A 26,102-nucleotide genomic window follows, 5' to 3' on the forward strand; every position below is an offset into this window, starting at 1 on the left:
TGAGAGACGAACCAGAATATCTCATTTTATTTAGCTGTAATCAGCCTCTTGGCAGTTCGTCGTTAAACCCACATTGAAACCACAGTTTGATTCTCCTCTGTCAGTTTTATTGAATGCTTTCATTACGCAGCACTTTGCTGTAAATCAGCTGGCTCAGGCGCAGCAGTGTAACCGAGAGGATGTCTTGTTTTTTTTTTTTCTTTGTGCCCCCTGGCTGAGGCAGATCTCATTTTTTGAATAGTAAAGCTGGTGAAAGAGCAGGATGCAGCCAATATGATACCAAATATCACATTTCGTCAGGAGAAACAGACAGAGCGGAGCAGGGACACACACCCACTCTGGTTCTTTGTGACAGAATGAGATGAAGACGTGAGGGAGATGTTTCTCTTTAGCTCTGGCAGATCTGCGTGTGTGTGTGTGTGTGTGTGTGTGTGTGTGTGTGTGGATACATTATTGCTCTCTGTGTAGATTTACTCTAATCATCCCTTCCTGCTCTGAGAGCACACTGCAAAAAACTGAAATCTTATCAAGTGTTTTTGTCTTATTTGAGGTACAAATTGTCTTATTACAAGTACAAAAACACAGTTGCTTGAAACTAGAATAATGTCTTAATACAAGTAACCTCTCTCTTATCCCAGTGGCAGGTTTATTTTTACTTGTTACAAGTGATTTAGGCCTTATTTTGTCTTTGAACAGCTTGAAACAACATTTTCCTGCACTAGTCAGGTGAATGTGGCTCATATTGAGTCAGAAAAGACATTTTCTACTGAAAATAAGACAAAAACACTTGTTAAGATGTCTGTTTTTTTGCAGTGTATTTGCAGGAGCAGAATAAGAGTTTTAAACCCTTAGCTGTCAGGAAGTCATTTGTTTTCACAAAAGGACAAAAATACTTTCTTGGCTCATCATGTGTGCATATCTGTAGTTTGTTATCATTGTTTATGTCTGAGTTTGGTTTTTGCTCTTATTTCCAGAACCCTACTCTGCAAAAAATGGAATCTTATCAGGTGTTTTTGTCTTATTTTAGGGTATTCAAAGCAAAAAATGAGGTCTGAATTAGATTTCCTTGATTTTGTGGGATCAGGGATCAGGGATTGGTGATCGACGCATCCTTACATATGAAACTGATCTTCTATACCTTTGGGAAGGTCTGGCAGCCAGCCATTGTCGCTTTTTGCTCTGAGACCTAAAACTCAGGACAAATTATTGGTTGATTAAGTTAAAACATAAAGACTTTGTTGTTTCACAAGTGGTGTTTAATAATTTTCAATGAAATAAGATTGGAACGTTGAAGGTATATGCTGTCAGTTTAAAAATCGGTGTTGGCAGGTGAGGCCTTAAGGTGCACCCCTACTTTTTAGACTTGGTATGAGCCACATTTACCCAACCAGTCCAGAGAAATATCTTGTTTCAAGTCATTCAAAGACAAGAATGAGGTTTTAATTGCTTGTAAGAAATAAAAGTAAAAGAAGAAAGAAGAAAAATTTGCTTGAAACTTGAATAATGTCTTAATACAAGTAACTTTTCCCCTGTTCCAATTGCAGATTTTTTTTTACTTGTTATGAGCAATTCAGACCTCATTTTTGTCTCTAAATAACCTAAAACAAGACCTTTTTTGCACTTCTCAGATGAATGTGGTTCATATTACGTAAAAAAAGACATTTTCTTCCAAGAATAAGACAAAAACACTTGATAGGATTTCAGTTTTTTCCAGTGTACCACCCAAATCCTCTCAAAGGAAAAACTTTGTGTTGCATTCAAACGCCCGAGCCAAGAATCGAGTCTAGTAGATTTATTTTCAACGTCAGATAAAACCGGTCAACCACTTGAACCCTCCATGACTGCCTTTTTATATCAACCAAGGCTGAACCTCTCCTCTCATGAAACTGGTGAAGTACAAACACACTGAGAGTCGTCTTATTTAACAGAAACATGAGATCAAGCTGTGTTACAGTAATCTGCTGCTCACCTCTCCGTCTTCTCGTCCCACGGAAGCGTTTCAGCGCTGACCTCTGTAGATAAACTAAGGTCGTCATAACCCCTGCTTCACCCACGCACACCAACACCATCATGTACAATCAGCACACGTCCATGCATGAGTGGATCCCAACCACACACACATAACGTACAGCTGCACATTATGGCTCCTGCTTTATTCACACACACAAACACACACACACAGATGTGATCCACTGCGATGCATAGACATACATCCCCTCTGCCTCTCTCTGTGTCACTGGACGCTGCACGGCTGAGTGTGTCCTCAGGGGCAGGAAGGAATATTCGCTCGGCCTAGTTAGCCGCCATGCGTGCATGTGAGCTCTTCTCTGCATGTGTGTGTCTATGTGTGCGCACCCACACACACACACACACACACACACACGCTGATGCCCTAAGCGCTGGAGATGATGCATCCTGTTAGAAGAGGAAAAGAAATAATGTATGTGTCTGTTTCTGTACGTTTGAGCGACTACGACGAGTGTGTGAGCGACAGAGACGCAGAGAGGATGACGAAATAATGTTTCTGTGAGAGCCAGCAGCCGTCATGTTTATATATATAAAACTGATTATGCCTCAGATTTTTTCTTTCCTCTCTCCGCTTTTCATGTAACGCTCTTTGTTAATTATGAATCGACTGTGCCTTGCCACCGCTCCCCTGTGTGCAGGCTCCCCTGCTGCCCTGCGGTGCCTGTCTTTGTAGTCAGGAGGAGGAAAAAAAAACAGGGAGAGCTTTACGCTGCGTTCAGTCGTCACTGAGAGGAGAGGAGTGAAGGGATCTCTGCAGCAGAGAGCTTATGTGAGCTGTTTTCTTCTCAGAGAAGAGGTCAAAGGTCACGTTGAGATGCAGAGCCTGCCAAGACGTTTTTATCCCAATATCTGCTCATCTGTTCTTATTTATACTTATGTGGATGAATCTTAGCAAGGGTTTTTGTCTTATTTCAAGCAAAATTTGTCTTTTTATACTTGATGTGAGCCACATTCATCTGATGAGTCCAGAAAAATGTCTTGTTTCAAGCTATTTAAAGACAAAATGAGGTCTGAATTGCTCATAACAAGTGAGAGGAAAAGTTACTTGTATTAAGACATTATTCTAGTTTCAAGCAAATTTCAGAGAATTTTTTCTTATTTTTCATCAGCAAATTTTAATGTCTTTAATAACATAAACAAGACATTTTTCTGGTGGTACACTGGAAAAAACTGAAATCTTACAAGTGTTTTTGTCTTATTTTCAGTAGAAACAGTCTTTTTTAACTTAATATGAGCCACATTCACCTGACCAGTCCAAAAAAAATGTCTTGTTTCAAGTTGTTAAAAGACAAAAATGAGGTCTGAATTGCTCATAACAAGTAAAAAAAAATGGCCAATGGAACAAGAAAAAAAAAGTTACTTGTATTTAGACATTATTCAAATTTTTAAGCAATTTTTTTCACGCTCCATTGGCAGATTTATTTTTTTCACTTCTTACAAGTAATTCAGACCTCATTTTTATCTTTGAATAACTCAAAATAAGACATTTTTCTGGACTGATCAGTTGAATCTGGCTCATATTGAGTATAAGAAGACAATTTTCACTTAAAGTAAGACAAAAAAACACTTTTTAAGATTTCATTTTTTGCAGTGTAAGGCTTTGGAAACCAAAGCAAAAACCAAATTCTGACATAAACAATGATAATAAACAATGCATATGCACATGTGATGAGCTAAGAAAAGTATTTTTGTCTTTTTGTTAAAACAAATGACGCTCTGACAGCTCAGGATTTAAAACTCTGATTCTTCTTCTGCAAATACACTGCAAAAAACTTCTTGTCAAGTGTTTTTGTCTTATTTTCCGTAGAAAATGTCTTTTTTGACTCAATATGAGCCACATTTATTTGAAAATTGCAGAAATATGTCTTGTTGTTTATTTAGAGACAAAAATGAGGTCTAAATTGCTCATAACATAAAACAGTTTCTTGTATTGAGCAAATTTACGAGAATTTTTCTGTTCCATTTGCAGATTTTTTTTTTTACATGTAACAAGCAATTCAGACCTCATTTTTGTCTTTAAACAACTTGAGACAAGACATTTTTCTGGACTTACCAATTGAATGTGGCAAATATTGAGTGTAATAAGACAATTTTTACTTAAAATAAGACAAAAACGCCTCATAATATTTTGATTATTGCAGTGTACTTGTTACAAGCAATTCAGACCTCATTTTTGTTTTAAATAACCTGAAACAAGACATTTTTCTGTGGCTCATGTTAAGTGTAATAGTGATTTTTACCCAAAATAAGACAAAAACACTTGATAAGATTTAAGTTTTTTGCAGTGTTGTGTTGTTAGGGGATGACAACAGAGCAAAAATCGACTCAAGAAACTCATTAACGCTTTAAATATCTGCACACATGAAAACAAACAGATTAAAGATTAATACAGCCACAAACAGCCACGATATTTTAAAGACTGTTAGTGAAAACCATTTGATGATAACAGAGGAAAATGAACATGAAAATGTGGCTCAAAACATGAATTATTAAAAGCGAAAGCTGCTCCACTGTCTCGTGTTTCTAATTGTAAACAGAAGGTCCTTGAATTTAAAACTTCTGTTCAGAATACAGAAGCAGGAGAGCTTCGTATTGACTCAAAAAAAAGAGGATTTAGCTCGGCTTGTATTCAGAGCAGGAGGCAAGTATCAGTCACTTTTGTGTTGTAGATTAATCATACAAGTTGAAGCACCAGAAATCAATCAGCCCTTTTGTTTCTCAGATGCTGCAGCTACAAAAATGCTCAAAAGTCGCCCAGTGAGACGAGATGGAGTGTTTTATTTCACTGAATGTATCACAAACTCTTACGTAAGGCAGGAAAAGCACAAAATCCTCACATTTAAAGAGTGAAAACATGACTTACACGCCACAGTTGGGCATTATTATCACAAATGTCCTGATTATATCCACATTATTTCCCTCATCCATCGTGCATTGTGATCCAGTCCACAGCGTGCGGTTAGAAAAAAGCCTCCTGGGCCTCACGGTTAACATTTCAAATTGTGTTTTAAGCATGCAGCGAATTCGTTTAGCTGATAAATACAAGGTTACACCGCCAACTCTAGCCTCAGCTGTGAATGTGTGTGTGTGAGAATATGCAATCACAAGGATGCTGCAGGGGATCACACACACACAACTCAGAGACTAAACGACAACATTATTTAACTTTTGGAAAGAATTTAGGGAAATTTAACTCCACTCCCCGACAAATCCCCTCCAGCTCTCTGCGTTTTCTGCTCCTCTCCCTGTTGTCGCTCACGCTTTTAATATTGTTTCTTAATTTTCACTTTTTGTGCGCCGCCTCCCTCCCTCTTAATTATTCTCCGTCTCCGTCGCCGCCACAATGCTGGAGTGAAAGGCTCTGTGATTTCTACGCCAGATACGTGGGTCACTCTGCTCCACGCGCTCAAATTCATCACACACATCAAACCGCCCGCCATTATCCGCCGTCATCTAAAATTAATGAACACAATCAGTAATTACCACATCAATAATTAAGCTGACTTCTCTTTTTTTTTTGAAAGATGTGGCGAGCTCAATGGCAAACACTCCAATCTGAAATGCATAATGAATGACTTCTCATCAGTTTTCTGCAGCGTACTCACATCACTCTTTCTCTGCGTCTCTTCCCAGATTCGTGCCAGGCCAAGGCGTGGTTTTGTACCCCCAGATCGGGGATAAGTTGGACATTGTGTGCCCCCGCGTGGATGGCGGGGTGGGCGACGGTGTGGAGTATTACAAAGTGTACATGGTGCCCAGGGAGCAGCTGGAGAGCTGCACCATCACCAAGGCCGACACGCCGCTCCTCAACTGTGTCAAACCGGACCAGGACGTCAAGTTCACCCTCAAGTTTCAGGAGTTCAGTCCTAATCTGTGGGGCCTGGAGTTCTTCAGAGGGAAGGACTACTACATCATCTGTAAGTACACGTCTCCGCCTGAGGGGGGGGATGAATGAGGCCTTCAATGATTTAAGGGGGACAGCAACCTTTTAAACAGTCAGGACGGTTGAAGCAGCAGCTGTTGGCGACATGTGTCAAACGTCAGGGTCAGGTGTGTTGTGCGTTTTACTCAAAGGTTAATCCCAGTGTTTTAAACCTGGGTCTGTTTTTTTGACATATTCAGAAATCCAAATGACTACAAGGTAAACCGCTGAAGAAAACGTCAGCTGTACCTGCTGTAACTCCGACCTTGAGGGCAGTTGTGCCTGATCAAAGTAAATCTTTGAAAAGTTCATGTTTTTTCTGCCGCTGACAAGCTCAGGTTGATATTTTAAGTGTCTAACAACAAAAATGAAAGATCCTTTTAGATTAAAATCTTTTTTTCAAAAGAAGGAGCTGCTCTTTTCACCAGAAACATCACTTAAAATCACTTCTTCCAAACCCACCAAACTCCATTTAGAAAAACGTGAATTTTAGCTCCCTGACACCGGAGCTGCTCGTCTACATCTGCTTCGACTTGATACCTTTTTTTTTATATCATGATCTGATGCCAGTAAGTAGTTCTTGATTGACGTTAACCATTTCAATAAAAATGTCACGAAATTAAAGGATTAAATCACACAGAGGGAGCACAGCAGCTTCTGTTTTCAGTGCAGAAAAACAACAGCTTTTCTTAATCAGGTCTGGTGACGGCTGTTTCTGATAAAAAAAGACTTTTAAACTTTTTTCTTTAGGACATTTCGAGCCAGTGACACACTTTCCCATGATGCAATGCACTGACACAGACAAACTAAAGTTGACAGATGCTGCAGAGACTGATGTTGCTTCTTCTCTTTTCAAACCACAAATGAGGTTATCCGTGTAAATAATTCAAACTCATTGGAGCTCATGATATGAGTCCATTTGCAGAAATTTGGACTTTTTTTTTTTAAGATACTATTTTTAAGATTAGCTTTTAAGATCTAAATCAGAATCTGAAGTTCGAGGAGGACATCGAAGTGACTCAGCAGCCTCTCGCTGAAGGTGCGGCCTCTCGGCTTTACTGATTCCCTGTGATGTGCGTACGGCGTCCTGGGAGGAAGTTGTGATGGGGTTTAGCAGCGGCCCCCTGGTTTGAAAACACGGGAGGTGGACTGAACCATCTGTGTGGCGCTGATGGGGGGTGCACTGCAGATAGGACCATCTGTGAGGCTCTGCCACAGCCATCTGTGAGCTGTCACACAGAGTGGAGGGCCATATTTCTGACTGAGGAGAAGGAAGGGGAAGAAAGGAGGAAAGAGGAGCAGGAAACACTGATTATTATCCAAACACTCTGTGCTGCAGGAAGAGGAATTAAGCAAATGTACAACATGCTGCACTGTACTTTAAAGCGCCTGATATTTAAATATTATTCCGATCTCTGCGGTGCTCTGAAGTCCTGCAGAGAGATCTGTCAGGCAGCTGTTTGGGAAGAGAGGAAAAAAAGCAGGTTCGCTGACACAATATGTTCATTCAGCTCAGCTTCAGGTGGTTTCTAACCCAACAGTAACGGTGGCTGATCTGTCGCTGATGTGTCATAGCTGCAGGATATTTGCATGGCAGGGCATGTCTGGCTGTGAAAGTCTAACAGGTGTTAAAGTGGTCGTGCAGGTGAGACATGTATCCAGGTAAAGGGAGCTTGTTGACTCAAAGAAAAACAGGTTAAAGGTTGAGATAACTGCAGAAATCCATTTAGAAAGTTTTTATATTTTACCAGAACAGCCTAAAAACATGAGTTATCCAGGATCTAGAGATAAGAAATGTTTAAAAATACAAAGAAGTGACCCCACAAGACTTTTTTCTGTTGCAGTTCAACAGGTATAGAAACATTTACCATAATTAAATAACGTCATCCAGTTTCCTTGTTGACAGAAGAGGTAATGACACAATTTCTGAATCACCCCAGGCTTTGTTCCCCGCATTAAACACTCTGTTAAAATGCATTTAAACCAGAGAACATCCACGCCTCTGAACTCAGCTGTGCTCTCCTGCTGAATGAAAAATACATGCATACCTGACGGGGCTGGATGCAAGCATAAATACACCTGTGTGATCATCCAGCATCAGATGTGGTGTGTGCAAGCGTGTGTTCAAGGACTACAAAGGCTCCAGACTGAAGAGACGCAGACACCATCACCCCCCACCCTCCACCCTCTTCCACCCAAACGCTGCAGTTAATTATTGATGAGGCGATGCTGCTGTTTACTTATCCCTGATCTCTCTGAGCTCTGCCCGAGTCCTGACGCTCGATGTGATCGCAAAGTGCTGGAGAGGAAAAAACGTCTTCTGCAACAGAAACAAGTCTGCAGATGCTATTTATGCTTATAGTGACTTCACATCTTTAACCATCGTCAAATTCCTCCAGTTTGTAGAATCTGTTTGACCTCAGACTGGAGATAAGACACGTCAATAAACCTCAATCATTAAATAACAGATAAAATCCTGCAAGTGTGCAAACCCTGCAGTAGAAACATGGAGTCTGAACAGATTTTGTTCTCAATGAGACTGTTTTTCTTTAGTTTTCCTTAACTCTATGTTTAATCTTATGTTTTTGGGAGAGTTTGTCTGTTTTTCTGTGAACATAACTCAAAAAGTAACAAACAGATCATGATGAAATTTTCAGGAAATGTTCGAAATGGGATAAGGAAGGAGTGATTAAATTTTGAAGGTGATCTGAATCACCGTCTGGATGCAGGATTTTTTTTAAAGGATTCTTTATCATTGTGAGAAAGGGCCGTTTTCACCATATATAACTCCAAGATAAATGGTCGATAAGATCCAGATCCTGGCAATATTCTGGATACTAAAATTTAGAATATGAAATGTGTAAATTATAGTACAAACCTGCAACTAACACCAAATTGTAGCAGACAGTCTGCTGAAAGGGAGTATAACATTAAAGTCGGACTAAAGTGTTGCGTCACATCACAGATTTTGCAGATGCATATGAAATTTAAAAGAATCTTAGATCCGAATTTATTTGAACAAAAATCACAATTTGGTCGTAGAAAATGTTTAAGGAGACACTAAGATCGTACACGTACACACGCGTCTCTCAGGAGGCAGGAGCATCTCTCTGTCTGTGAAATATAATTCTCCTCGTGGCTCTCCATCAAAGTCTGAGCAGACGAGGATATTCAATTTCCCAGCGCCTGGTGTAAAAGCCCTCCTCTTCATCAGCCTGCCGACTCGACAAGTTGGAACAGAGAGCGGTGGGAAAGTTCAATTCAGAACTTTCAAAAGAGGGGCTGGAAAAATCCAATTTTGCACTTCTTGCAAATTCCCCTCTCCACAAACACCCCCCTGCTCCTCTTCCCTGTGCTGTCCCGCCTCCCTCCACAGATCCCGAAATGCTAATGCGTAGCCTAAAGAGGGGAGAGAAGGAGCTGTTCCTCTGCTGGAGCGTGTCACGTTTTGCTGTTAATTGCTTCTTCTTGGCGAGCTCAGGCCTCCAGTCCTGCAGCTTTAACAGCCCGCTGCAGCTGCATTGTGACGCCGCGTTGTGTACTCTGCTGTTTCCCTTTTTTTTTTTTATTTTGGAGAAGCTCCAGCTTTGCATGGGTAAACACCGGGAGGAAAGCACAAACACAAACATCAGAGGCAGAAAGAGAGAAGCTCACAGAGGTGTGCGTGGGTGGAGTCACATTCATGTTTTTGTTCGCAGTAGTGGTGTGAGTGTCAGTCTTTGCTCGTGGGCGTAGAAAAGGTATCAGAATTAATAGATTCACTCGTACGCAGAGCATCATGGGTGGTGGAGGGGAACACAGTCTGTGCAGAGAAAAGACGAGGAGCTTATTTTAACATCTTTGCTGCAGTAAAGTTGAAATTACAGGCTGTAAAAAGTCTTCACAGCAGAAAAGTTCAAAGTGTCCGTCTGAAGGACGTTTCAAGCTAACTGAAACTCATCTTATATTTATAAACAAGCTTTACTTTTTCCAATGCCAATCTGAAAAAGAGGACTTCATGGTGAAATAATGATGAATTACATTTGCTCTGATGTGTCACGAAGTCTGAGGAGGACTATCAGGCTTGGATCAGCTTTTTGCGCCTCTGAGTGAAAGCCCACTGTTGTTCTGAGTGTGTGTGTGTGTGTGTGTGTGTGTGTCCAGGCTCCGTCAGACTTTGACACCGCCTCACAAAACTCACCTCGAGGATTTCATTAGTCTTTTGGAGTGAGCACTCGATACGTAATTAATTAACCGCCGTTTAATCCTCCATTTCTTCTCACAATCGCCGAGGCCTGAACATCAATGCTGCCCATCTGAGTCTCCACCGATTGGATTAGTGCTGCCTCGTGTTGTGTATTGTGCCTGAGCAAGGACCTAGATTAGATGAAAAGACTTGACCCAATCATACCCAGAACCCCCCTTCCGAACACCTTCAGCATCATCGCTCTTAAGCAGTCGACTGTTTCATCCTAGGCTTTTATTTTGAAGGATAACAGGCGGTTAGATCTGTGCAGCAGTGTTGGTGTGTTTTTTGATTGTTTGGTAAAAGTGTCCAAACTCTGCCTGCATGTTGTCCCTTGCGTGCAGATCTTGGTGCACTCCTATGAGGGTGTGTTTGTGTGTTTCCCTGCATGCACGTGTGTTTGTGTGTGTTTGTGTGTGCCCTTTTTAAAGCGGCGGCGTACAATGCTGCTCCAGTTGAGAGCAGATGAGTTTGATGTGATTGTTTGCGGCAGCATGGCCTGCAGCCGAGAAACTAGCGAGCTAGATGATTACATGATCTAAAGAGGGAGGGAGAGGGAGATGAATGAGGAGGGAAAGGGGGCAGAAAGAGTGACGTCAGAGAGCGAAGGGAGGGAGGGAGGGAGGGAGGGGGAGGAGGAAAGAGAGCTAAATAGAGAGGGAGAGAGGGGGAATGGAGCTAAAGAGCTGGAGAGAACAGGGGCAGGGTGAGGAACAGGATGGCAGAGATGAGCTGAAGAGGGCAGAAGAAGGACGGATGAGAATTTACAACCAGAGCAGAAACATTTCATCGACCTTTTATCACTTTTCGCCTGAATCACAACAGGAAATAGACTTTATAGACTTGATATGAGCCTCTTTCACCTGACCAGTCCAGAAAAATATCTTATTTCAAGTTATTTGAAGACAAAAATGAGGTCAAGATCAGGGATGGGTACTTTTACATGGGGATGCACCGATCTGATCCTGGTGCCGATCCAGCTCCTCAAAGCTGGATCAAGTATCAGTGGGAAAGGATCGGTCCAAATTTGACACACAGGCTAAACAATGATTTAGTCTACCAACCAAATTGTCATTTCTGTAAATTTTGAAGCACTTTTTTAACCAAACTGCTGATAAACATTTTAACACTCATAGTTTAAATATTAATCTCAGTTATTCCATATGTACTCATTTTTGTCTTTCACTCAAAATATTACCAGTGTTATCCCACAGTAGGGCATGTTGCTTATTATTTAACTCTGGTATCGGATCAGGATCGGTATTAGTCCATACCCAAAGCCCAGTTATCAGTTTCTGTGTCTCTATCTGTATCAGTATCAGTTATCAGTATCGGTACCTGTATTGGTATCGGTATCTGTATCTGTCTAGGTATCCGTATCAGTATCTGTATCCGTATCAGTATCGGTATTTGTATACGTATCAGTATCCGTATCAGTATCTGTATTGGTATCTGTATCTGAATAGGTCTCGGTATCGGTATCTATATAAGTATCTGTATCATTATCTGTATTGGTATCGTTATCTGTATCGGTATCTGTATAGGTATCTGTATCAGTATCAGTATCAGTATCTGTATCTGTAGCTGTATTGGGACCAGAAAATCTGGAGCAGTGCATCCCTATATGTATTGATAAATACATTTATAAATTGAAAAACTTTAAGATTTTACCATTTGAAAAAAAATACATTTATTGCCACAATAACACGCACAAAGGAATTGAAAATTAGTATTATGGAGTACTGATACCAACTGCCAGGTACCGAGCATCCGTACAGTACCGTTCCAAATGTGAAAGGCACCCATCCGTAGTCAAGATTAGAATAATGTCTTAATACAAGCAGATTTTTTTTCTACTAGTTTCAGTCAATTTAGACCTCGTTTAATAACTTAAAACAAGACATTTTTCTGGACTGGTCAGTTGTCTCATCACCTCCACACCGCTCTGATAGTCCTGTGACTCTAGGGGACAGAAGCATAACTTCACAGACAGCAGTCAACTTAGAAATAGATATATGTTGCACATATTCTTAATATTTAAAGGAATGTTGTTGAATGTTTTTTGTCTTTTTTTAAGAGAAGAGCAGTGATTGGTCGGTTTTTTGTCGTCTTCATTGTGTAGTTGTGGGTTTTCATGGTGACCCAGCTATGCCCTGGCCCCGTTCTCAGGGTCACCTGGGTCCCGAACACGATGGCGCCCCCTGTCCTTGCACATTAGTGCACTCTGCAGTGACGGCTCTTAACTAGCTCATAACGCCGGCGCTGTGATGATGGCTTCACGCTCCACGGCAACCTGATGGACGGCAATTACACTGGGCGTTTAGATCATAGCTGCCTTTGTCTCCTCTTCCTCCTCTTCTTCTTCTTCTCTTCCTGTCCTCATTCAATCTGTCTGTTCTGTCTCTAAATCTCTCGCTGTCTTCCTCTCCCTCTGCCTCTCCTGCTTCTTGCTGCCATGCTGCTCTCTTCCACTATTCATGAACGGCACGGCATTGTCTTTCGGCGGTGCATTGTGTATTAATTATACCCACAGAATTTGGCAAATCTGAAGCAGCAGATTTCGTGGAGAAGTTTTCAGGCTTTGCGAGGCTTTGCTGGACTGCAGACGGTTCACTTTTTCAACTCGGAGTAATGCACGGCTGAGAAAGACGCTCAAATAATGAACCAGAAATTACCTCCTCTTTCAAATCTGCAGAAACTTCTCCTTAAAGCTTTTCACATTAGTATGTGAGAGTTTCAAAATAAAAGCCCCTTCTGTCACTTTGCTTCTGAGTGATTTCTCCTGATGACCTTCTTTCATTCGTTTGTTTGTGCATGCGTGTGTGTGTACGTGACCAAAACCTCATCTCAACCACACTGCCATTTTGAACACAGCGAGAAAATAGACCCTGCACGACCACATAATGAGCACATCAGAAGTCATCCAAACTGTTGTGCAATTCTGCTAAATCCCCGGCATGATTTCTGTCTTTTATAGACGTCTGACGAGATTTTTGATCCACTAGAGCTTCTGTTTTTTTTCCTTCTTCTTCTTCTTTTTTCTTCAATGAGAAAAAATCATTTCTGGCGTACTTTTAATCAACTTGTTTCCCTCTGTGAGTTCCAGCATATAGAGCCTCATTTCAGAACAATTAACACCCTAAAGACGGCTGCGTGGGTTGCTACTGAGCTTGTTTTCAGCACTAAGCAAACTGAAGCGAGCTTTAGATTTTTTGCCTGAAGACTTCTCTGTGTTTAAATCACTTCTTTGCATCAGATGTTTGCATTCTTTTTATCTTTAGATGCACAAGCTCCTTTGACGACAACCTGCGTGTAAATCATTTCTTTATTTTCTTCCCCCTTTTTCCCTCTTACAGAAAAAAGTCACATAAAACCTGCAGCTGCTATCTCTTCTTTCCTTTTTCCTCCTCCCTCCTCTTTCCCCTAAGTCTTATCTGACCACTGTAATGCCAGCAATATTTCTGAGGATCTTGTGTGAACCAGGTCTATCCCACTCCCCCCTGCTCCTCCAACATGTTCCCCCTGGGCAGTCCGGATTAGCTGGTTAACTCTAGCCAGCTCATCTGTCAGCCGCTCCGGCCTGGACCGAGGAGGGCCAAGTCATTCAGCCGACTCAACAATCACATTCTGTTTAAATCCAAGTCAGGCTTCTCCTGACTGCAGCTCTGGCACAGACCTCGCGTTTTACTCTGCATTTAAAGGGGTAGATTTAGAGTTTAAGATGCCTCCAGATTGAAGGATTTTTTTCTTCACATTTCTTTAAAATGTTACAGCCAAGAGGAAAAAAAGGGGGAAAAGTTTTGCGAGGCTTGGCGAGGGTTGTGTTTTTCTAACTTCTGTGTTCATGTGTTAAATGATTTAATCGAGCAAAGAGAAGGCGGGACGGGAGAACAAAGAACGGAGGGGGCACAAGTGGCCTAAATACACCTTCTGTGCAGCACGGTGACCTCTGACCTCCCAGGCTCAAGCGGCTTGAGCGTGCATGCACCCAAACACAACTACGCAAATACTCCGATGTTGTGCCAATCAGCCGGCAAAGTAAACAGAGTTAATGTGGTTTAGCGACATGGTGCGGGATTGTAAAATTCATGAGTGTTGTGCTAACAGGTTTATGAAATGAACACACAAACAAGCGCGCACACACAGGAGCACAAGCCTTTAAGGAGCTTTGTATGTAATGTGCTTTTCGGGCTCCATTGGAAAGCCATAGGTCAGCGCGAGAGGGAGACGAGGGAGAGGAGGAGGAGGAGGGAGGAAAGGGAAGGAGGCCTTGTTAACATGCTCTTTGTGTCCGCTCCCATCACCGTCTTATTGCAGGGAAGGGATTCGGATCAAGATGATTGGTGGCTGGGAGGGCGGAAAGGGAGGAAAAGAGAGGGAAGGGACAACAAGCAGGAGCAGCAGGAGGAGGAGGAGGAGGAGGAAGTGGCTGAGCTTCATTTCTCAAAGCTCATTCTTTCTCAGAGAGGCACCTGCCTTTCAGTCTCTGTGAGCATGATGGAGGAGTGCGTGGGTGGGTGGGACTGAGGAGGAAGGTGGTGGCAGTAAGGTGGAAAAGAAGAGGAAACAAGGGAGGATGGGGTGTTATTGAAGGAAGGGAGGAAGCAGAGAGGGAGGAGGAGGAGGGGGTGATGGTGAAGAGGAGGAGGAGGGGGTCACAGTGAATGCGGGCCACTGCGCTCTGGCGGGAAGCCAAGCCGCTAAGCCGCAGCAGCTCGTTAGCCTCTGTGTTACTGACCTGATAAACCACAAGCCCTGCTACCCCCACCTCCCCCTTTGGCCCTCCCCTTTCTTCTCGTCTGCTCACCATCCCGACTCATGGTGATGGCAGCTACCTGCAGTTCTGCACTGGAGCCTGCGGGGGAAGAACTGCAGATCTTCTCCCAAGTTTGCACTTTTCAAACCTGTACCTGCTCACACACTCATCCTCCATCCTATCACGTGTGAGCCGTCGAGCTCCGCCCCTCCAGATTTCCTGCAACATCTGCTGCCGTCCTTTAAACACAGCGTTTAGCATTTCACTTCTGTTTTCTCCTGTGTTTAAACGAGCTTTTTACATCCTTTAATCTCTTTTTATCTGAGGACCATCCAGGTTTTTATCACCTCCCTCTGTTACCTTCATTTCTCTCCTGGAGAAGTGCCCTAGTTTTAATCAACACACCACATTTTTTCATGTTTCATGTCAGCACATTTCTCTTTCTTCATCCTGGAAGCATATCTGGATTTTTAGATCTTTAAAAAAAAGGGTGTTCTGGCTAAATGTGTGGCTAGCTACCTCTCCCTGGAGTGTTGTAAGCGCTAATGCAGGATAAGCCTCCAAATTTCTTGCCAAGATGGCCGCTGTTTGTGCAGTCTTCTTCCCCTCCCTCCTCCTCTCCTCCCTTAACTGCCTCCTTGACGAGGCCCATCAGCACAGTTAGAGATATTACCGTCACAATTACTCAGGCTAATTGACTTTGGGGATGTGAAATATTCAGCCTGAGTGCAGACTCGGAGGCGATGAGCAGGTGAATTGTGATTTTATTAAAGGGGGGGCAGACTCATTTGGCTCCTCGGCGGGAGGCGTTCACTGCTTCTGTTGTCTTTGGGAAGTGGCTGTTTTTCTGAGATAAGCTTCACATGTGATCGTCCTACAATCACAGGAACGGCTGTTTTTCTGACTGCTTTTAAAAATGAGTGTTAAAATAAAAAAAAGATAGATGAAGAATGTAAAGATGCAAGAAATAAACATCAGGAAATACAGTTTTATGCCCATTTAGATGAAAATGTTTATGTTTCACAGCAGTGAGTGCAAAAAGGAAGTCAATTTAATTTCAAAATAAAACTGAATATGTTGTCTTCTTGGATCTTGAGGCACAATAATGTGTACCAGCATTAGAAAAATGCTTTTTTAGAGGAGCGTAAACTCCTTTTTAGAACAGTTAAAATGCATATATACCTGATATATTTTCAAAACAACAATATTTTCACAACAAGACATGTAAAAGTTAGGAATGAAAAAAAAGAAAAAGGATGAAAACACCAAAATGAAACATCAAAAATTATTTAAAGTGATGTGCTTTGAAGTGGCATAAAACAACTGATAAGAATAGCCAAAAAATAAATAAATAAACGTAACTGATATTATCAATTAAAGCAGTAAAAAGAAAAAGTTTACAAAATTAACCAAGTCCCACCAAAATACAAATTCACCTTTTAAAAATGAGTGCTTAAATAAATGAAAAAAAGAAACAATCAGATAAAAAAATGTAAGAAATAAACAACAGAAAACACTTTTTTTTTAAACCTAATTTTATGTTACTCATTAATGAGTACAAAAAAGGAGATTATAGGTCAATTTAATTTCAAAATAAAACAAAATCTGTTCTCTTCTTGGATCTTGCGACACATAAATGTAAAATGGCATCAAAAAGATGCTTTTTAAAGGAGTGTAAACTCCTTTGTAGGACAGTTAAAATGCATTTTTTTCCTCAAACTTTCCCCCAAATTTTTTTTCATAAGGAATCTCGAACATAAAAATTTGTAAGTGAAAAACAAAAAAAAAATATTTAAAAAAAAACCCCAAAATAAAAAGTCAAAAATTATTAACAATGATCTGCCCTGCAGTAGCATAAGACAACTAGCAAGAATAGCCAAGAAAATATATGAATGTGACTGAGATTTTAATTACGAACCAGTTAAAAAAAAAGTCAGTTCACAATACTGACTGAGTCCCACCAAAATAAGGACGCAACCTTTAAAAATGAATGTTCAAATAAAAATAAATAAATCTTAATAATGTAAAGATGCAAGTAATAAACATCAGGAAACACAGTTTTATGCCTATTTAGATAATAATGTTTATGTTACTCAGCAGTTAAGTGCAAAAAAAAAATTAAAATAAAACAAAATCTGTTTTCTTTTTGGTTCCTGAGACACATAAATGTATAATAGCATTAATAAAATGCTTTTTAAAGGAGTGAAAAATGCGTTTTCGAACAGTTAGAATTCATATGTACCTCAAACTTTTTCAAAACAACTAATTTTTCCATAAGGAGACATGAACTTAAAAAGTTATAAGTGAGAAACATAGAAACTAACTGAATTATTTGTCTTAGGAAGCTGAAAAATGCTGAAAAATGATTGAAAACACCAAAATACCAAAAAGGCTGGACATTGGCTTTGCACTAGCATAAAAACTGGCAAGAATAGCCAAGAGAATACATAAATGTGACTGATATTATCATGTTAAGCAGTGAAAAAAGCAAGTTTACAATACTTACCAAGTCCCGTCAAAATAAGGGCGCAACCTTGAAGGTAAATACACTTTTACAGTTGGATGACAGTTTATTTTGTGAACCTTGCTCCAAAGAGACCGACTTCTATTTCACTACATAATAAAACCAGAATAAAATACACATACTGAGCAAAGCCAGGGTCACAGAGCTGCCTTGGTTCTTTTTTATGAAAGGTATTACTTTGAAGGGTTAGAAAAAAAAGACACAGCTGCTTCAGTAGGGCTTAAATTCCCTGACACATCTTTTTCTGCTCCTCTCAGCGGCGACAAAACCTAACCTCCTCTCTCTGTTTCCTCTGCAGCAACATCTAACGGCACCATGGAGGGCATCGACAACCAGGAAGGAGGCGTGTGCAAGACCAAGTCCATGAAGATAATCATGAAAGTGGGACAAAGTAAGTATACAGTTATTATGACGATGAACGCCTGTGGGCACGTGCAGAACGGGTGTGAGCGTCTCAAACATGCCCGAATAAGGTCAGAGGAGGCTGTGCAGCAAACTGCTCCATCATCTCCATGACACCTGGGGCTGCGAGGGGCCAGGAGATGTAATGTAGCGGAAGTCCTAATGCACCACACACACACTCACACACACACACACACACATTGAGTATGCTTGCATGCACACATGCACTACAAGCATCTGCTGCGGTTTAGTTCAACGAGAGGCTTTCGGCACATGCAGATCTGGTTTAGCAGACACAAACATATTTGTTATGAGTCACAGCAGACACATGAGACGCTTTCCTTCATTACACGAAAGATTACTCGTAAATCAGCTGCTTTGGTGCCACCCAGATCGGTAATTTCCCACGGTTTACCTTTGTCTTAAGTTCTGCTGGAAATTTGCTGAAGGTCAGTGGAAACTGATGTCGGGTAGAGCTGCTTAAAAAACAGTGAATTCAGTTTGTTTTTATCATGTTTGAGCTTGACGTTCATCCTGAGAGTAGTTCTCATTATGACAGCAGATGTTGGGTGTATTACTCCACAGTTTAAAGTCTGTTCAGCATGAAAGAAACAACAGATACTGAATATTTAAACCAAATGGACCCATGAAAGATGAGACACAACCATTAGCTTCTCTTTATTGATGATTATTGTAACGCTGATCATGCAGAAAGCGTGTTTTTCACCAACACACTCACTAAACTGAATCATGGATTCTCATGCGTCATCTCTGCTTGTTTTCAGATCCCTCTGATCCTATTTCACCCAAAGACAACCCCACCAGAGTACCCTACCCTCCCAAGCACCCAGACGAGAAGGACACCTTCAATCATAACGACGTGATTGAGAAGCCAGGTGAGCTCACGTTTTCCATCCTTAAACCCAGAGAAAGCCGTAATTGGAGTGGAGGATTTATAGAAACAATTTGGCATTTGAGCGGACGATGGTTCGTGCAGCTAAGCGCAGATAGCGCTAAGTAAAGCGTGTGTGTTTGTGATCGTCATTGAGGTGTGTGTGTGAAAGTGGAGGAAAAGAAAGGTCAGCGATTCATCAGCCAGTAATTGAATGTTGCCCATAAAGCTGATAGGCATCTGCGGCCTCTTAAGGTCTTACAAGGTATCTCCACGCTGGCCCCCTTCCAGGCCGAGCCGCCGGTGCTGAAGTGACATTTTCAGGAAAATGATCCGATCGCTGTCTGCCATCTTTTTTTTAATGACCTGTTCTCAACACAGACCGACGCTTGTTTCTGCGCCCGATCCCCGCTCGGACAGACACGCAGCCCGCTCTTATCTGTCGTATTATATTGCGGTTAAAAAAAAACTCCTGAAACAAATCAGACCGACAATTTCCTCAGCAAGAGAAGAGAAACAGGAAGAGCTTAAGAACGAAAACAAGTTTATCTAGCTGGATCCTGATTCAGGCAGGGTGAGGCCACACCTGTTTTTTTTCTGTTTACAGTGCTGAGCGGGCAAAATCTGCCTGTTAACCTTTTGAACTCTGCAAAAAACATCACAACGGCGCATGCATCAATATATTTGAGGTATCTTTTAACAACTTTCACCTTTCAACAACATGTTCACCCTTTCTCGAAGGGTTAAATCTAGCCTGGCACTCCTCCCTGCAGCCTCTTGTCCTCCTCTTTATGTCCCACCCCTCCATCCTGGCCACCATCAGGAGCACATGGGTGGAGGGTGCCGCCTGATGCTCTGTAATCCCCGTGTAGAACATGGGCAGGGTCCTCGTTTCGCACTGTCTGCCATCCCGTATCCACTCCCCCGACCACAGAAAAGCACTCTCAGGCCCTCAGGAGAGCAGCAGCAGACAGGGAGACACAATAATCCCCGCGTTCCTATCCCGGGGAGAACACAGCACGGCGAGGTCTGAGTGTTGGACGGGAACCAGAACGTCTATCGCTGGGAGTCACAGCACAGCTTGCCTTTCATAATTCATGTCTCATGTGGACATCAAATATTTCTTTCCTATTGTTCCCCCCTCTGGGGCTGCAAGTAAGAAAATGAAGTTACTTTTTATTTCTTTTAAATTGCAATTTATCTGAGTGCTGTTCGCTTGTTGCTGCCGCAGCTGTTGTATCTCCTACCGGGCAGCGCTCGCCCTACTTTCAAGGTCGCAGTCTTCACCGGCTGAATTTGAATAGCCAACAGATCGAATGTGACCTTTATAGAGAAGCTTTCTACAGGCAGGCTTCACCCTCGGCCTCTGTGCTGCTGCCCTCTCCCCTGCATGCTGACATGATTTGAAGTAACAGAGAATAAAAAAGGTAGAAGATGCACAGTGGAAAAAAAAATGCATCTCTTCGACTCAAAGATTGTTTCATGATTAGAGACCCCACACCTTCCTGATGTCAGAGCTGCGTGGGCTGCTGCAGAATCACATTTCTTCAGCTTTGGAAAAATCCCAAATTCACGCCAACTTCACACAAAGATTGGCCGGGTTTCTCTGCTCCAATCCGTCTCGATTTTAGTCTCAACAAAATCCTTTTACTATCACAAGAAGCAGGATTCCTTTCAGAGAGACGGTCCAAAACAATCACTTAACCCCATTTTGATAATAATTTGTACTCACCTCTTTGAAAGGACAATTTTTTATTTATGCATTCCTCAATCATTTCTTAAGAGTGTGTTAAGAGCATTTATCTAGCTGGGTAAGACGAATAATAGGGATGCTCCAATCCATATTTTTTGGTTCTGATATCGATTCCAGTGTTAGATAATAACCAGCATGCTCTACTGTGGGATAAGACTGTTTTGGGTAAAAGGCAAAAAATGACTATATGGAGTTACTGAAATTGATATTTACAACCTGTTGACTGGTAATACAGCTAAAAACAAAGCAAGTGCATCAGAGGCAGCATTTTAAACCAAGTGGCAAAGAGGGCAGGTGAAAAAAAAAAAGGGTACCATGGATCTCTTCCCACCAACACCAATCCAGCCTTGAGAGGCTCCGATACACCAATAACCAACCGTTATCAGAGCATCCCTATTAAATAACCACCGGCCTTTGTGGGTGATGTCTCTTATCTGTGTTTATTTTTAGCAAGAAAGCCCAACAAAAAACTACAAAAAATCAACTGCTTTCCTCCCATTTTCTTCTGCGGTCGCCATATTGGAGATACTTATTGAACCATGCTTTGCCAGCAGGAAGCAGAAGTAACGGAGTGGTTCATGACTTCTAAATATAAAAAAACTGCTAGTGAAAGTGAAGAAGCCCCACTGAAAAAAAGTGAAATCTTAACAAGTGTTTTTATCTTATTTTGAGTAAAAAATGTCTTATTATACTCGATATGAGCCACATCTAACTGATCAGTCCAGAAAAATGTCTTGTTTAAGTCTCAATTGCTTAGAAAAATCTGCAAATGGAATGAGAAAAAATGGTTTAATTATTATCTAATTATTATTATTATTTTTTTAATCGTTTCAAGAAATTCAGACCTCATTTTTGTCTTTAATTAACTTGAAGCAAGAGTTTTTTTCTGGACCGATAAGTTGAATGTGGCTCATATCAAGTATAAAAAGACAATTTTTACTTTAAATAAGAAAAAAAACATGATAAGATTTCATTTTTTTGCAGTGTATCTATTCACGTTTGATCACCTCTCACTGTTTTGGAGTGGCTGTGTCTGCGCCTCACCTGTGGGTGCAGCAGCTGTACACTCCTCCAGCATCTGATGTAATTTGACATCATGTCAGACAAATTAGCCCGTTCTGCTCTGAATCTGCGTTTGATGATGGAATTACAGCTTTAACGTGTTTAATTAGAACCTGACTGCTCGCTGTAAACCAGGCAGAGCTCGTTGTGTCGTCTACTCACCTGTTTCCTTTCCGTCTTCTCAGGTTCAGCTCACAGAGACAGCAACGACAACGACGCCGGGGGAAAGTCCTCCAGCGTCATCGGCTCCGAGGTCGCCATCTTCGTGGGCATCGCCTCGGGTAGCGTCATCTTCATCATCATCATCATCATGCTGGTGCTGCTGTTGCTGAAGTACAGGCGGCGGCATCGCAAGCACTCGCCACAGCACGCCGCAACGCTGTCTCTAAGCACCCTGGCCACGCCCAAACGGAGCGGCGGCGGGAACAATAACGGCTCGGAGCCCAGCGACATCATCATCCCGCTCAGGACTGCTGACAGCGTCTTCTGCCCGCACTACGAGAAGGTCAGCGGGGATTACGGACACCCGGTCTACATAGTTCAGGAGATGCCACCTCAGAGTCCGGCGAACATCTACTACAAAGTCTGACGTGGAACTTTTACCAGAACAATCCTCGGGCAGAGCGGGTTTTTGATTTGGCCAGGCACCGCCGGCACACCCGCGAACTCTGGCTCTCTTTCTCTGTCACTCTGTCTCCTCCTCCTCCTCCTCCTCCTCCTCCTCCTCCTCCTCCTCTCCTCTGATGTTTCGTCACTAGTTTTTCTTTATTAAAGTTTGATACCTTGTGGCTCTGGTTGGTGCGGATTAAAAGGGTGGAGGCTGGAGACGGCTGATGCTGCCACTGCTGCCGGGGCTCTCGGGGGAAACGGGATGATCTCCTCTCCCCTTACGGTTGCTCCCTGTTTTGTTTTGTGCACTGCAGCCAGCGAGGATTGTGGGATCCGAAAGTTAGACGGCGTGTTTTTGCTATTCAATGGACAGATGGATGTATGGACATGAAGGTTTCCTGGCACGAGAGGAAGGAGGGGAAGAAAAAAGAGACTACTGCTTGGAAAAAGAGAGCTACAGAGACAAAAAGAGTGAGGAGGACAGGAAAAGGAGAACATCGGCTGACCATGAACTCTCAAAATGGCTGCCCACTGTTGAGAGACTCTGTGGATTTAGCAGGCGGAGGAGGAAAAAAGGAGAGATCCTCGCAGCGATTCTCTCTGGGACTTTCCTGACTGACTCACGGAGATCACCCATTCACCCTGCCACCCACATGCCCACTATCACATACACACACATTCACCCACACACAGACACGCTGTCTCAATGTGAACTGTTTGGGTTTTAATGTGGATCGCACCATTTCTTCCTCATCCCAGTTTTCAGAAAATTCATTCAGACTTACTTGAAGATTATTTTTTTCTACCTGGCTTCATATCCGTGTAATTTTCTTTCCTTTGGCGACATGTTGCATCATGTCAAGTGACCCCACAGTGGCTCGGAGTGGTGTGCAAAGACGGAGCGAGGAGTCGATTTTCACCCTCATGCAGGGACTTGGGTGCACGTCAGGTGGCTCCTGGGAAGAGTGGAGGACTTTCATATACATAGAGCAGCACTTTTAACCCCATTCTGGTACCTCCACTCTTTTCAGAGAGACGCAGTGATAGCTAGAGATGGGAGAGCAGCTGGATCCTGTCAGAGTTAGCAGCAGTGAGGGCTCGCCTCAACTTCTTTAGGACCCAGACTCTCCTCACACACGAGGCGGGGTCAACGGGGCAATAAGAAATCCAGTTCGCCTTACTGCCGCATCAGGTGAAGACAAGGCCCGAGAGCTTGTTGAGGTTAGCGGAGCTGGCTGAAACAGCTCCTCTTGGTACTGTAATGTTTACCCCCAGGTGTCCAACGATGGCTAAGGGTGCCCTGAGGGCTCAGTGTGATCGGTGCTCTCCTACTCCAGCATGTTCTCACTTCTAGCTCGTAGTTTGGCGGATTGGATGGCGGCTCAAGCTTCAAAATAAGAAGATGCTGGCTGATTTGGTTTTTCATGTGCAGGGCTCGAAGGTAAAAACAAAACTTTGTCTCCAGTCAGACGATCCAAATACGACGCTGAGAAGTCACTTCAGTTTGTCGCAAACCAAATCTACACTTTTAAAATCTACAAGGACCTAAACACCAAATATGTCTTATTAAAACTCAATTTTTCATTTTTTTAAGCTAACTTGACTTAATAAAGCTCTTAACCTGTGAAACTGAAGCTCACATTTTTCTATTTTGAAGCCTTTGGGTCAACGCTCGAGCTGAGAGTGAGAACATGCTGATAGTTCTTGATTTTTTTTAAAAAAAGCACAGGGACATCTACTTACATTGTCACTGTTTCCCATTCTCCATTAGCATTTCCATATTGTGAGTTTTTAATTTACTCTTTTTTTAAACTAAATAGATGTACATTTAAAAAAAGGACATTACAAAGATGAAAAAATAAAAGCAGAATTTATTTATGATAGACACATAGAGCACAGGTGTTGTCGGGCAGGACAGAGAAGGAGAAAAAGAAGAAGAAGAAGTAATGTTAATATATTATGGTATAAGTGCACATTATACATTCTAGGTTTTTGATTATTTGATATCTCGACCCGCTGAGTCCTGTACTTTCACAAGCTCGCCCACAGACTCTGGGCTCGGCCCCCTGGGGTGTCAGGTTGTGGGACCCCAAATAGCTCACGTTGGTGTCTAAAAGGGCAGAGTAGCTGTGTCTACCACACTCACTCAGTGTAGCATCTCCCAAAGGATAACAAACCCATGAACACCCAGTGCCCAGATTCTCCTCATACACACCCTTCATGTTCTCTGTGCATGTGTGTACGCGTGCGTGTGTGAGTGTGTTGAGCCAGTTTCAGTGATCCATTAATATCATCGGCTTAGGGTCGTAAATGTGACTCAAGCTGTCCCCCGAGCATGCATCAGCCCATCGTCATTTGTTTTTAAAGATCATCGAATTTCACCGAAAAGCCAAGCCTTGTATGATCTGAGGTTTGTGCCTCCAAGAGGCTACAAAATCTGCAAATATGCAATTCTTATTTATTTTTTTAATCAATCCTGAGAAAAAAAAAACACCTATGGAAAGTGTTCTTAACCACTGAAAGATGTAACAACAAACATATGACACAAAACTAGCAAAGTACGTCACACAAGCCTGCTGTTCAGTTTTGATTTCTGCATTAGTTTGAGTATTATTTGAACCTTTTCTGTTGAGACGATGTGCCGTAGTACAAAGGTAAACTGTGAAAAATGAAACCATTAAAAAGCATATATATCACACCTGAACAGGTATTAAAGAAAAGATGAAAAGTCACACACATACGACAAAGAAATGGCTGTTTAGTTGCTGTCTGTCTGCGGCAGAATATGACAATCTTATTAGTTTCTTTTAATCTGACGTCCTTTTCTTAGCTGCCGCTCGACTAACGCTCTCCCAACATTGACCCGGTTCGGTTCAGAACTGTTTTGCAAAGCGGCGGCGATGCTGCGAGAGTCTTAGCACAGGAGCTCGGAGAAGCACCTCAGGCTACTGTAAAATGCCTTGCTCGTATGGTCAGCCCTTGGTCACTTGACTCAGTAATTTTGCACCGTACTTCTGTAGGTAAGAAACTGTAAATACATTAATGTTTGTATTGTATATGGATCCTGGGTTGTTACAATAGCCTTATTCACCTTTTTAGGAAAGTAAATGGAAAAAAGTACAGAAAAAATGGAGTACACTTCAGTAAAAACAGAGCATACTACTTTTTTGGTAAATAGCTTATGTAAATATTGACCAGAACCCAATAAAAAACATTTTTTATAAACTCTTAAAGTAAGATGTTTTGTATAAAATTTGAATTTTTTGCTATGTATTTTAGCTAGCGCTCGATGGAAAGTCCGTGTCCTCCCCACTCCCTCCCCTTTTGCACTGTTTCCATGGTAATTTGGTTTAAAAAATGAGAGAAAAGTTGCCAAACCGACTGCTGCATATTTGTGCCATAAGTGTGTACCATAAATATTTATTGAATTAGTTTCTTTTTTTTCTTTTGTTCAGTTTATGATTTGATTTCAGTCCAGTTTTAAGTAACACAGTATTATATGTGCATTGTTTGTTCGTCCCCCCTGGTTTTCTTTCGTCATGTAACGGTTACTGGGTGGCTGTAGCCCCGCCCCCTCACCTCCCTTCCTCTCCTTGCAGTATGAGATGGCCAGGCTGTGAAAAAAATGGTTTTAACATTCAAAATTTAAAACATGTTCAAAGTGAGGATAAATGACACACATTCCACCAGTCTGTTACAAACTGAAAATGTTTTTCAATAAAATGTTTTTCCTATGGACGCGCTGTCTGCTCGTGGTGCTTTGTTGCTCTGCTCTCATGCTGCATGAATTAATAATGACTCTTTTTATTGCTTTGTAACTGGACAGGGAGAGCTGATCTGACAGACTCACTGACTTATTCAAGACCTTATTTATCTCTGCAGAATAACTCGACTTCAGGAAATCCTCTGCTACGGCTCCATGTGTGCTT

At 42.0% G+C, this 26,102-nt stretch overlaps 1 protein-coding gene across 2 annotated transcripts in view; it reads left to right on the forward strand.

Annotated features, from left to right (window-relative positions):
• Nucleotides 1–25,864, forward strand: part of efnb2a (ephrin-B2a) — a 34,003-nt gene extending 8,139 nt beyond the window's left edge. For both annotated transcript variants that reach the window (XM_074695321.1, XM_074695320.1), the window contains 4 exons: nucleotides 5,662–5,945; nucleotides 17,754–17,846; nucleotides 18,643–18,753; nucleotides 21,750–25,864. In XM_074695321.1, coding sequence (XP_074551422.1) covers nucleotides 5,662–5,945; nucleotides 17,754–17,846; nucleotides 18,643–18,753; nucleotides 21,750–22,153 — 892 coding nt within the window. In that variant the 3' untranslated portion in view covers nucleotides 22,154–25,864. The remainder of the gene's footprint in view (nucleotides 1–5,661; nucleotides 5,946–17,753; nucleotides 17,847–18,642; nucleotides 18,754–21,749) is intronic.
• The last annotated feature ends 238 nt before the right edge of the window (nucleotides 25,865–26,102 follow it).

Source organism: Halichoeres trimaculatus, unplaced genomic scaffold, assembly GCF_033239565.1.
Source record: "Halichoeres trimaculatus isolate MK-OKI-2021-1 unplaced genomic scaffold, fHalTri1.1 fHalTri1_scaffold_19, whole genome shotgun sequence".
NCBI lineage: Eukaryota > Metazoa > Chordata > Actinopteri > Labriformes > Labridae > Halichoeres > Halichoeres trimaculatus.